This window comes from Taurulus bubalis (assembly GCF_910589615.1).
Source record: "Taurulus bubalis genome assembly, chromosome: 1".
Classification (NCBI taxonomy): Eukaryota; Metazoa; Chordata; class Actinopteri; order Perciformes; family Cottidae; genus Taurulus; species Taurulus bubalis.
This window is the reverse complement of record NC_136589.1, coordinates 32,425,026-32,437,359: the sequence shown is the minus strand read 5'-3', so window position 1 is coordinate 32,437,359 and position 12,334 is coordinate 32,425,026. Positions and strand designations below refer to the sequence as shown.

Genomic DNA, 12,334 nt, shown 5'->3' with positions numbered 1-12,334 from the left:
CGGCAGAGATAGAACAGAACAGGTTAGATGTTGAATGTTTATGACATAAACAGTGATGATGGTGAAGTGATGACTAGCAAGGAAGGTAAAAATGGGAAGCACAGGTAAGAATAAAACAACTGTCTCTTTATTTTTTAATTGTCATTATTTATTGCTTCGTGATCAACACATGCTCACACTTCCATGTAGGCATGTTTGGTTCTAAAGTAAATGCATGATGTATACAACTAGGTTGCAAATGAACCATGAACATTAAATATAAGAGAAAATAAACAGCATTAAATAGTATCAATAACCTATAAAGACACAGGTAAATATAACTAAATGTTTGGTTTAAATACACTTAAACTGCCATCTACTGGTAGAAAGGGTAAACACGCTTACTCTGCGTCTCCTCATAAAGACTCTGCTCTGCGTTCACTCAAGATGGACAAATAGTGCTACCAGCAACACCTCTGCACACACAAATTACTTTGATTAATTGCCTACAACCCGTCTATTGCTTTGGCTTTTATTTTGACAGACTCGTATTTCCGGGTTACCTGCCTCAGTTAGCGTCTGTCTTCAAAAAAAGAAAAGAAAAGAAGGATTTACAAAAAACTAAATCGGCTCGTTATTTGAGTTCGGTTCTTTCGTATTTGCGTTTTTGGATTTAAACCGAAAACGAAAAAAACATGGTATTTCTTTATTTTCGTTTTTTTTACTACTCTATAAAACAAACGACCAGAACATACACGGACCACAAAGGACCACTTGGTCGCTGTGTGTCGTTACGTGAGGTGATGGTGCAACATTCCCCTTACTCAACCTGAAAGACTCTCAATAAATACTTAAAATACAGAGGTTGATCGTCCAAAACTGCTTTTGCCTACTAATAAAAACTAATGTCTTCAGTTCATTTGGTGGAGGTTACCAGGCAACTATACTCGCTGCCAGCCCTCCAGACGCAGGCTACATTATTAATGACGCTACAGACACTCAACCTGTCCGAGAAACCATATGTCAAGAAGGAAAGACTCAGACGTGCTGCGACTAGATGTAAGATGAGGGTCAGGAGCACTGGCTGTGGGACGGATCTGGAGGAGCGTTTTAAACGTGAGTAAGTTACAATATGAGACTGAAAATTTAAAGTAGCAGGACAGACTCTGAAATGTGAAATTGCTTTTTTTGACAGCAGACTCTGCAGTGTAGTAGTTTATGTTACTTTCTTCTTGTAATGCATGCCACACTCACAGGCAAGTAAGTACATTTGATTAAGTAGGCTACTTTACTTTAATACAGTTACACTTATACAAACTTATACCCCACTACAATTCATACTGTACGTATTACTTCATTCCATATATCCAACAGCAATAGTTACTATAGGATCCACACAAACAGCGTACACACTTGTGTCACACAAACCTCTTACCACACAATACATTGATTGTTAAATAATTGACAGCGTAGCACATTTTGATCCAATGTTGTCAGCTGACACGTTGTGTTGCTAAGTGATGAACAGGTGCACCATACTCCTTTCTTGCCCTCTGTCTTGCCACAGGTGAAGACAACGCGTCCATGGAGGGAGAAACAGAGGAATCAGACGAGGATGCTCAGGTTGAGGACAAGCCCACTGTGCTTTGGGAGAAGTGCATTCAGCAGAGCATCTTTGTGGACCTGAGTGAGGATGAAAGTCTCCACCTCAGTGATTTGGAGAATTCTTTAGCCTTACGTCTGTCCCAGGCAGAGTCTGCTGCCTCCGAGGCAAGTATCCATCTCAGTGGTAAGTCCTGAAGTCACCGTTGATCACTTTTTGTCGGTTGAGTTTTTTGTTGGATGTTGAACTGGCTTGTTTTATTTCTCCCGAAAGCTACATCCCACTGTCTGATTAATTGTATATATGTGTGTTATAACACAAGGGCAGTTTTAATTTAAGAATAAGACACAGTTCCTCTCACAGGTTCATACCAGATCATAGTGATTGTAATCTTGGGTATGAAATTATTTTGCATGATTCTATGCTTACCTCTAATGTGGTATTTCATTTGCAGGAAGCGCAGAGCTTTCGGCCTTGGATGTCACCTCTTCAGAGTCCAGTATTGTCATCAGCAGTCAGAGTGAGATGGTGGTAGAGAGCAAGCCCAAGAGCAGCATATTGCATGTGTCTGCCCAAAGACCAAACACCATTCAAGATGAGCCATCCTTAAAGCACGAGGAACCAGCGCAAGATACTAGTGACGAGGAGCAGGAGGACCTACCTTTTGATGTTGACCTGGGTAGCCCTTACTTCAACCAAACAGCGAACTCTGAGGGCAACATGAGCTCTGATGGAAGAGAAACGATTCATGCAAGTCCTGATGTTAGTGGTATGCTTGAATGTAAGACAATAGATAGAGATGATATTATTGAACGCTTGGTTTCTGCTGAGCGTCATGCTGAGAAACCAGCAACTTTGTCACAAGAGGATGCCAACACCAAACGAGACAACCTTTTTGATGCTTCAAAGCCAAGTGAGGTTGCCCCATCATGCCCTTGTCCTTCTGACCTAGACCGGTTGTTGCTGCGACACTTTTCCCAGGAGGAGCTACTGCGACCCCGTGGGCTGATCGAGGCAGAGACCCTGCCAGAGGTGTCCCTATTGGAAAGCGGGGATGACACTGTTTTTAGCTGGGCTGCGACACACAACAGCTCAACAATTAATAGCAACCACTCAGACAGCCCTGCTGGTAATTCTGAGATTAATCAGAGTTTCTGCTCTGACAGGACTGATGAGAAAAGTGCATCAGGAAACAAATTAAGTTTAGAGGACGAAGCAGAAAGAGAAATTGCTACTGTCACCTCTTCTGACAGCATTATATCCAGCTCTGCAAGTAAACATTCAGAACAGGGCAGTCGGGATACTAGTGCTGTAGATGTAGAGAAGCAGGAAAAGGCCGAAGAGGATGAACAGGCTCAGATAGTCCCACTTGTGCGCACCAGGTCCTTCAGTGAGATGAAGTATGGTCAAGGCAAAGTCCATTACCCACTCCCTGACTTCTCCAAGGTTGCCCCCAAGGTAAAAATCCCCAAAACTCCAAATGGACCAGCCAGACCTGTTCCTCAGAGCCCCGGCATCATGCACAGAACCCAGTCCTCTCCAGAGATGTTAGGGCTGATAAGCAGAGTACTGGAGGATTCAGTCCAGCCTTCAGTGAAGCCCTATGTCTTCAAAGACGAGGACAACCAGTCTGCTCCAGCACTGGTGTATCACCTGCAGGTAGAAAACATTCAGTGCACCTGTAAGCTTTTTGATTTCCTTTGCCTCTATGTCCTCAAACAATAACATATATAAATGCTGCGCATTGTAGGACTAACATTTGTTTAATTCCATGTTTTCCTTAGATTGAATATGATAAATTGCTAACCAAATATGCTGAGGCAGAGAACCTTATAGATCAAATGAGAACAGGAACCAATGTAAGTAAAGCGTTTACTTAATCTTAGAGTCATTTCAGAGGCATAGCTTTAATGCAAGTTACAAGTTGATGGATCTCCTTTCCCAGGCTCAACCCTCCTCAGAACTGATGCTTTATTTAGAGTGTGATGATGATCTTCAGGGTAACTTAGTTGAGAGAAGCCATCTTGGATCCGTGGCTTCTCACCTTCCCCCACCAGGTACGTCTCTGTGTCCGACATCTGATATTATGATATTATTTGCTATACCTGCAAATTACACAGTGAACTGCAACTGGTTTCCATAGATACAAATGGGGTCAGATGACAACTATTCTAATGAGACAGACATCTTTTCTTAGCTTTTGGAGCATGTTAATTAGAGGAAAATAATGCCAAAACCACACAGAAATATTTCACTATTGATTTCTGCATCTTTAAATCACAAGATCATCAGTAGCTGTATGCATCATGTGTATGTTGTAATAATTCGCAAAGTAACACATTATTTGTCTGTATACACTAAAGGTATACCATGTCAGCTTACTTTCTTTAAATGCATTGAAGGGGAATAGACAGGAAAAAAATATTATTTGATTCCCCTTATCTTTACTAATTCGTTCGATGAGATGGAAATGTGGAAGTTTATCAAAGACTCATCATCAAGGACATATTGCTCTTATTGTTATGAGCTACATTCATGTTTTATTACTCCAGTCTTGCTTTGTTTTCAGAAAACCCCCAGAGAAGCGATCAAGTGATGAACACAACATCCTCCAGCCAGCCTGAGGAGGGTCCTAGTGATGGTGAAAGAATGACTGCAGAGCTGATAGACATCATCAGCCAGTTCATGCAGAAGGTAAGTTTGAAGATCGGCTGGGATATTACAAGGCTAAATACACAAAACATATTTATAAGCCCTTTTCTATTCAGGTGGAAGAATTTAAATTAAGTGTGAGCACCATGTCAGTGAGCACAGCAGAACAGCAAATGGTAAGTATTGTTTACTTCCTATTTGTAGTTCTTTATGAGATGCACTGGATATGGAAATATAGGACATCACAATTGTGTGAGGTGCATTATAATTTATTTATTTTTCTTTTGCATGTCCATAAATGTAAAATATGTCCATTGTCAGATGTTGAGGAGCATTATGGAGGCTCAGGACCAACTGGAAAGAGAGTACATCAGTAAGAAGGAACAGCACAGAGCTCTGGAGATGCAAAACTACATGGGCCTGTCCAGGAAAACAGGCATCTTTGACCCAAACAGGTTAAAGAGACCCCGCCTTTTCACCAGTGTGAATGTGACAGTAGCATGTTAATGTATTAATTTTCGCGCGTGCATTTTGTGTATGTTAAACCTTGTGCAGGCAGGTGGAGGGAGACCTATTCAGGATAGGGATGCAACTTGAAGACATAAAGGAGATGATAGACAAAAATGTGTGTGAGCAGATTTCTCCACCCCATTCATCCTCCACTCCCACACCCATGAAAGACATGCTGCAAATGAAGCTCAGTCCTCTCTACATGCCATCACCCTCACCTCCACCATCCCTGCATGAGGTAAGCAACTCACAGCCACACTTACTGCCTACTCACAGGTTGTTCACAATCTATACTCTTCTAAATCTTTATTTTTCTTATTCAGCCTTTTTACATTGAATGCTCAGAGCTTGAGTGGGGGAGTCAACCGTAGGAGTGGAGGCGAGCTTCACAATCTTCTCAAAACATTATATTGAACCTGTTCTCTTTCCCAAAAAGTGTTTTACTCTTCGTACAATATGTCACGTCAAAATGTAGCAACGTTTGTGCACTTTCATACAATGTAAACAGACTTACTTGGTTACTTAGTTTTTCAAATTAAAGACCCCAGAAGGTAACTGTATCATAACAGGGAATAATACAATCGTTATTAATCAAATCTTCAATGACATTCATGAAAATGTAACCCTTTCTCACTTTTCCAACTAGCCCCTCTACCTCACCTTCTTCATACAGATAACAGCAAGAAATGCAGTCTAGCGTCAGCGTTTCAAAATAAATCAAAACATTTCCATATATTTAATATATTATTGGTATTACTTTTTTGTGACATTCATATAGATTAGAACCATTTACACTTTTCAAACTATTCCTACTACTGCACATTCTTACACATTCTTACACATTTTAGCCAGTAATTCAGTGTAGCGTCAGCTTTTCAACAAACCTTGCAATATTCCACATCTTTCATACATAATTGGCATTATTTAACTTATACAGCCTGCAATTCAGCATCCAGCCTTTTCTCGTTGAATATGTTCCAGCCTGTGTGCAGCCTGCTCTGTGCTGAACAGTATTAGCCCATTGTTAGCATCCACAATCTGCACATTCAAATGTGATAAATTCTCTCTGGGAAGAAATGGTGAGTGTGTGTCTATGTAAGATGACACTAACCGCAAATTATCTGAATGGGTCTCATGTGTCAGGGCCCACGTGAAGGTTTTTCCACTGTGGGTTATAAGATGGAGACACAGAAAGAGGAAGAAAAAGAGGAGGAAGTCAAGGAGGCCAATGAAGTCCATGGAGATGACGGTTTCCAGCAAAGTAGTGAACTCATAGCAAATGACTCTTTGCTGAAAAATACTGGACACAACTACAGCTATTCAAGGTACTTGTTAAACATATTTTGAGTGTGAATGATGTAGTCAAACAGGTACTATTTCCATCAAGAAAAATGAAATAATACACCACTGGTGTGCATGTTTCACTGTCACTATTGTGTCTACCTATTGATGTTTTGAGTGGTGCTTGCATGTGTGTTTGGGCTCAAATAATAGTCACGCTCTCAGCCTTACCAAAGGCAGATAGTGTTTCAGGTGCGGTGTTGGTGTTAGGTTCCACCGAGTGTCTCTGTGTGACTGTGCAGGTTTTCTTCTCTGTCCCGCTTCAGCAGCTCACTGGGCTCTCTGGTAGGACAGGAAATCCAGACATCGGAAGCTGAAGATGAGGTAATAGATCACAGCAACATCTTAGCATACTTGAACGGAAGCAGCTCATCCTCAAGACAGAGGAAGTGGCCATGCAACAGGTCTGTGATGGGATATTAAATTTTACCTGACCATATACTGTAAAAGAGCTATGACTATGTTGTGGTGTATCTATACTGCTTTGTTCTTTAATAAGGTATGTCTCATTAAAGTAATCCGTCTTGTAATTTCGTCACAGAGTAAATTAGCTACTTTTGTACAGTATTGTTGTATTGTTAATCTAGAAATAGGGAGCATTTACAGTACTCTCCCAAGAATGGTTAGCTTTACACAATGCTTTCCATGTAATACTGTTTAAGTACTACTTCCCCAACTTCACCCCACAAACTCTAAATATTAAAATATCTCACTTGTTGTTGTTGCTGCAGCCGTAGCACCCCGGATAGTGTCTTGAACCTAGTGGGTGAATGTGATCTGGGTGATTGTGTGAGTCTGGCTGTGGAGGTCTCGTCTTCAGCTGATGCACACAGAGACTCAGACAGCCACATTCTCTCAGAGCATCCTCTCAACACTTCATCTCTATCACAGGTCAGTCACAGAGAGTTGGTTTGTTTGACAATTTGAGTCTAATGTTTGTTGTGCAACAGATTTTCTTGGATGGTGTTTAGGTTACAGTGGTGTAGTAGAGGATGCATAGGCTGCCTTATTTTAATGGTTGTTGTCTGGGGTGCAGAGGTTTGTGAGTCCAGAAACCGACAGTGGGTTTGGGAGCTCCTACTTGAATCAATCAGCCTCTGGACCGATTCAACCAAATCTGCTCATAGAAAGGTACAAAGTGAAATACACAGCAATAATATTATACATTTCTCGAAGTTTTTAATACAATTAGCTCCTGTTGATGCACACTTCCAATCTACGTATCTATTTGAGAATAACTCAAGTTTGATCCTCCCATCTACAGCGGGCCGTCCCAGAATGATGGTTTAAGTAGCTCAGACAGTGAAGGCTCCTGCTCCAACCTGCAGACAGCCATCCAGTCAGCCTCACTCACCAGCCAGCGATGGGCCAGTCCCTCCCCATCAGTCCAAACACAGTCCGGTGGTGCAGCAGTGGAGCGGTGGATGGAGAGCACCACTAAAGAGCCTTCAGTCAGGCTGCCAGGTGAGCTAATCAAGCATCATTAAGAAGTTCTCTTTGCATCTCACCTTATCTGGACATAACTGCAATAATGAACACTTCTGAACCACTGACACACAGGCTCTGAACGCAGCCTGCCTGCCCAGCTCCATCACCACGTATCTGAACCCGTACTCAGCACTACCATGGATACAGAAGAGAGAGGCAACCCACTGTACTCCTGCTCATGTAATAGGTATATGTGCTGGGTATATATATGCTGAGGAGCTGCTTGTGTTGGTGGTAGACCGCTGCAACTACTGAAAAGTGTTCAGTATTGAGTGAACCCAAAACGCACCACACAGACTCTGAGCGCAAGTTAAAAGGTTTATTGGAAACTTGGTTTTCAGAATGAAGATAACAGCAGATGGGCGAGGCAGAGGTTACATGTTCTTGGGGCTGATCCATGTGGCTTGATTGACAGGAATAGGGTGAGCAGGCAGGCAGGAGACTGAGAATCCAGAACAGTCGGCTGACAGGCAGAGATTCATCTGAGCACAAGGAAACACAGTTTAAACCCATAGACAAAAACCCAGAATACTAAAAAAAACTCTGGCTTGAGAACATGGCTATCACAGTAGTAGACGCAATCTGGCCAAGACTGTGAGGAAAGCTAGGGTTGTTATGCTGCAGCAGTTGATTAGATGATGAGACTCAGGAGCTCAGGAGCAGGAGAAGCCACACTTGCTCACAGACACTGCTTATTTACACAGTGAACATCTGTGTGTGTTTTCATGTGTGTGTTTAGTGAGACAATCCTGGCCTTGCAGTCTGAGGTATCCCGGCTGAAGAAGGACCTGGAGGAGGGCTTGGTCCAGCTGCCTCCCCTAGCACAGAAAATGGACTATCTCACCTCTAAATACAAACAGGATCATCAGGGGCGCAAGACTAAAACCAGACCGCGGACCCACCACAGAGCAGCCTGCAACAGGTGGGGAGCTGATCCTGCAGGCTGGTGATAGTGGAGGAACAGATGCATAATTGCCATTGTTGCGGTGTATGGATGCAACATTTGGTTGAAATTTATCTTTAATTATTGTTGAATATCAACCAGACAACCGCACATGCAGCAAGAAGTTTCCATGAGATATACAGATGCTGAATATCAGATGACGGTCCAAGATAGTGCTGTCATGTTTTTACCATTTATTCATTATTAATTATACAAGCATTATTATGACCCTTTTATATTCTAACGTCTAGTGTGTGGAAGCCATCGAGTAGCACACAGAATGTGAGCAATCTCAGTTCCACTCAGATGAGGATAAAGGACTGGATCTCTTTGGACATGGACTCCAGCAAGAGCAAAGGTTCCTCCACAAAACATCTGTATATGTGTGTTTGTGTGCGTATATTTCTTCTATCGTCAACATTGGTTCGGATCATCCGCTCTTCAGGTACAGACAACAGTGACACAGCTGGCTCGGAGATCATGTTGCAGTTCCACAATTCACCTGTAGAGAGCAGGAGAGACAGTGTGCACTCTGCACCTGAGTTTCAATACAAACTTCATGAGGTGCTGCAGTCCAAGAGAGGTCAGAGCCACAGTTGTTTTTTCACAGTTCAGTACATCAGTACATACTCCATTTGTTTCTGAATTTCTTATTATGTATATAATTTACACAGGGATGTTATATCCAATATTGTGTTTTATGCTCCTTCAGGGTCAAAGAGAAATGGCTCAGTGAAAACATCTGGTCTGACCAGCTCCATTTTAAAAGAAGGAAAGGCTTCTGACAGCCATGCAAAACAGAGACCACAAAGTAAGTGATTCATCATCTAATGTTTATCACGTCAACATGTCATTGTGTTTAATAAAAACAAAGACTGTTGTCCAATATTGTATTATACTGTATATAAATACATATGATTTCAACTTTCTTTTTTCATAATAGAACTATTGGTTTCTGAGCACATACTAGACAAGCACAGAGTAACCGTGTTGAAACAGGGCATCATCATCATAAATGTCCTTCTTAACGTCAAAACCAAATCCAGGAATGTAAATATGTGCAGTATTGTGTTGGTATACACACTGTAGTAGTGCTTGTCATGTGTCTGCGAGCAGCAGCCATCATGGAGAGTTCTTACTCCAAAGAGAGGTGGTCTCTTTTCCCCTCTCCATCTCTTCAGAAGCCCCTTCTCCAGGTCAGCTACGGGTCCTCCAGCAGCCTGCCTGCAAGGTAGGACACAAACACGCCACTTACTGAAAGCAGACATATTTGGTTTCCCACATAGTGTTATTAGATGTTATAGTTCTGTTCAAGTGGAATATCTGTCCTCCAATACAGCTATAAAGTGAGGGAGCCGCCGCCTCTGTGGTCCATGTCCCATCACAGAAAGCGCTCCACCCAGTCAGACACGGCTCTCCTGCCCAGTAATGTGTACTTTCAGCAGACTCCGTTTCCAGCATCAGGGTCCTCAAAGACTGGCAGCCGTTCAGGCAGAGGCAGAGGGACCAAGGTGAGATGTTTCATCTCTTCACGTGCATGTCTGCTGACTCTTCTGACATTTTAAAGATCCTCCCTGTAAAGACATTTGTCGTTGCTGTTAAATCTTTTCATGATTAGCTCATTGGAAAGTTTGCAAACTGTTTTCTAGGAGGTGGAGATAAACAGGACTCTAGACCAGGCCATTGAGGTGGCCCGCAGCATGAAGAGGACCACAGACCGAATGGCCAAGAGACTGTTGGCTGACCTGGCTGAGGCTCATCTTCACAGGAGAGTGCACAGCATGCAGCCACAAGAGGGCAGGAAACACCGTTTTAACAAGCAGCGTACAGATCAGTTCACTCTGTAATCATCCATCTGCCAGTCACGGTGATACCTGTAGAATCTCTTCATGTTTACATTGTTGTTTATATTTATATATAGAAGTCTAAATTCAAACTGCAAAAATAAAATTGTTATCCGTTCTTAATTTTTAAGAATAATAAAATATAAAAAATGCTGTCCATGTTGGTGGACAGCATTTTTTTTTCTTTGAAAAAATCCTCCATCATCTCAATTTTATACTCAACCGTGTGTAAAATGTAACCAATATAAAATCAACATTGTTGATAGGAAGAACACTGTGCTCCAGTTGTAACCTCTCTATTGGGCAACATCAGGTTCAGTACAAGCAGTCACTGAGCAGAGGAAGAAATGAACATACACTTTACCTTTGTCAGTAGAAAGTCACCAAACCTTTTTGTTTTCCACCTGCTCCCCAACTGTTAGCTATCCAAATACACACAAGCAGCCACGGGGTGAAACGACAAAGCAAGATAATATTAAAAGTATGTCAGATTTGTAATATTACATTTCAGAAAAATCCCTCCATTCCAATGAGTGTATCAACTTTTGTCTTTTTTGAGCCAATATGCTCATTTGACACCTAATTTGATGCACATCCCTGCTGGCCTGTGGGTGCTGGCGACACCGTGTCTCCTTACTGAGTATCTGTTGGAGGGCTCAGACTGGTGCCAGGCTGTGTTCAGTTTGAGTTTGCTGTTGGGGGGTATCGAGGAAGAAGATGTGTCTAAACAACATTCCTTCATACAGATCTCAGTGTTCACTTACCTGTAGACAATCAACATGGCAGACTCGTCACAGTGAGGCAGGCATAACTCTTCCACCGGTTCAGTTCACCTCATCGCACAAATACTGAATCAGAGACCAGGCAGTTGAGGAGACAGCACAGGATCCCAGTCTGTAGCGAAGCATTTCACCGACTCATGTTGAATGTGTCATAACATTTTTAGTGTACACAGTAAAGTAATGCCATTACATAAGAACTTAATTTTACTGTCTTAAAGTAAAACTTACATTGCATCAGTTGTTTGTTTGTTTTTGCTTTTGGGGGGGAGATCATGTTTCATATGACATTTTCTGGTGTTATTTATTATTTGTAATGTTTTGTTTGTATGTTGTTCACTGTGGACTATGTCTATTGTTGTCTATATGAGTTTTTGGTGGCAAATTAGTTTCCCCACTGGGGATTAATAAAGTCTTCTAATCAAATCAAATCTAATACACTGGGAAAAAGGTGGATTTTGTACTAAATTACTGGAAGAAACTCAATTGATTTGACTAACTCATACCGCCGAAGCTACATATAACTTCAGATGACTTTGGCATGTTTACATGTAAAGTTTGCCTCCAAACACTTACATTGACAATGTACATATTAAAATGAGAGTTCCTTTCAGGATACAGATCGTTTAACTGGAACAGAATCTTAATATCGTTAACTATCACTCTTTGTTCCTTGTGTCTGAAGGTTTCTGAATGCTCAGTGATTCAAATAGTCAACAATTGTTTGTAACATTTACCTCATATTGACATACTCCAGAGCATTATCTCTGTACAAAACAATTACACTGCCGATTTTGGAAATTTGACACTGTTAAATCACCGCTTTCACTGTGTGAAAGCGGTGATTATCTCACTTTAGCTCCCTCCTATTGGCCTTTATGCACAAAAGAGTGTATCTAGTCCTCTGGGATCGTCCCAGCACATCTTCATAATGCACACCTGATGCTGATACTAGGTCACTGGCGAAAAGAAAACCTATCACAATAATCTTGCCTTTTGTCACCTTAACACAGACTATATGCACACACATGTACAGCATAGTACAGTAAAGCTCCCCCTAGTATGGAGTTACCAAATGCATGCGTGTGGTTACATAAACCAGCTCCTTTCTATTGGTTTGTTTTGTTTGTCAGTGTTGAGGTGAAAGTGACAAATGACCTCAGTTGCTTCAGAAACAGATGAAGTGTGTATATTA

At 41.7% G+C, this 12,334-nt stretch overlaps 1 protein-coding gene across 1 annotated transcript; it reads left to right on the top strand.

The window, feature by feature from the left end:
- Positions 1–1,563: 1,563 nt before the first annotated feature.
- aknad1 (AKNA domain containing 1) lies at positions 1,564–10,363 on the top strand (the record flags this gene model as incomplete). The annotated part of the gene is made up of 21 exons (XM_079237165.1): positions 1,564–1,768; positions 2,037–3,241; positions 3,367–3,441; positions 3,528–3,643; positions 4,135–4,276; positions 4,351–4,410; positions 4,556–4,689; positions 4,790–4,982; positions 5,888–6,069; positions 6,328–6,489; positions 6,817–6,976; positions 7,122–7,216; positions 7,350–7,549; positions 7,646–7,760; positions 8,313–8,495; positions 8,768–8,874; positions 8,962–9,099; positions 9,229–9,327; positions 9,633–9,747; positions 9,856–10,027; positions 10,166–10,363. The coding sequence occupies 21 exons, from the start codon at positions 1,564–1,566 to the stop codon at positions 10,361–10,363; spliced, it is 4,056 nt and encodes a 1,351-aa protein (XP_079093291.1).
- Positions 10,364–12,334: the final 1,971 nt, after the last annotated feature.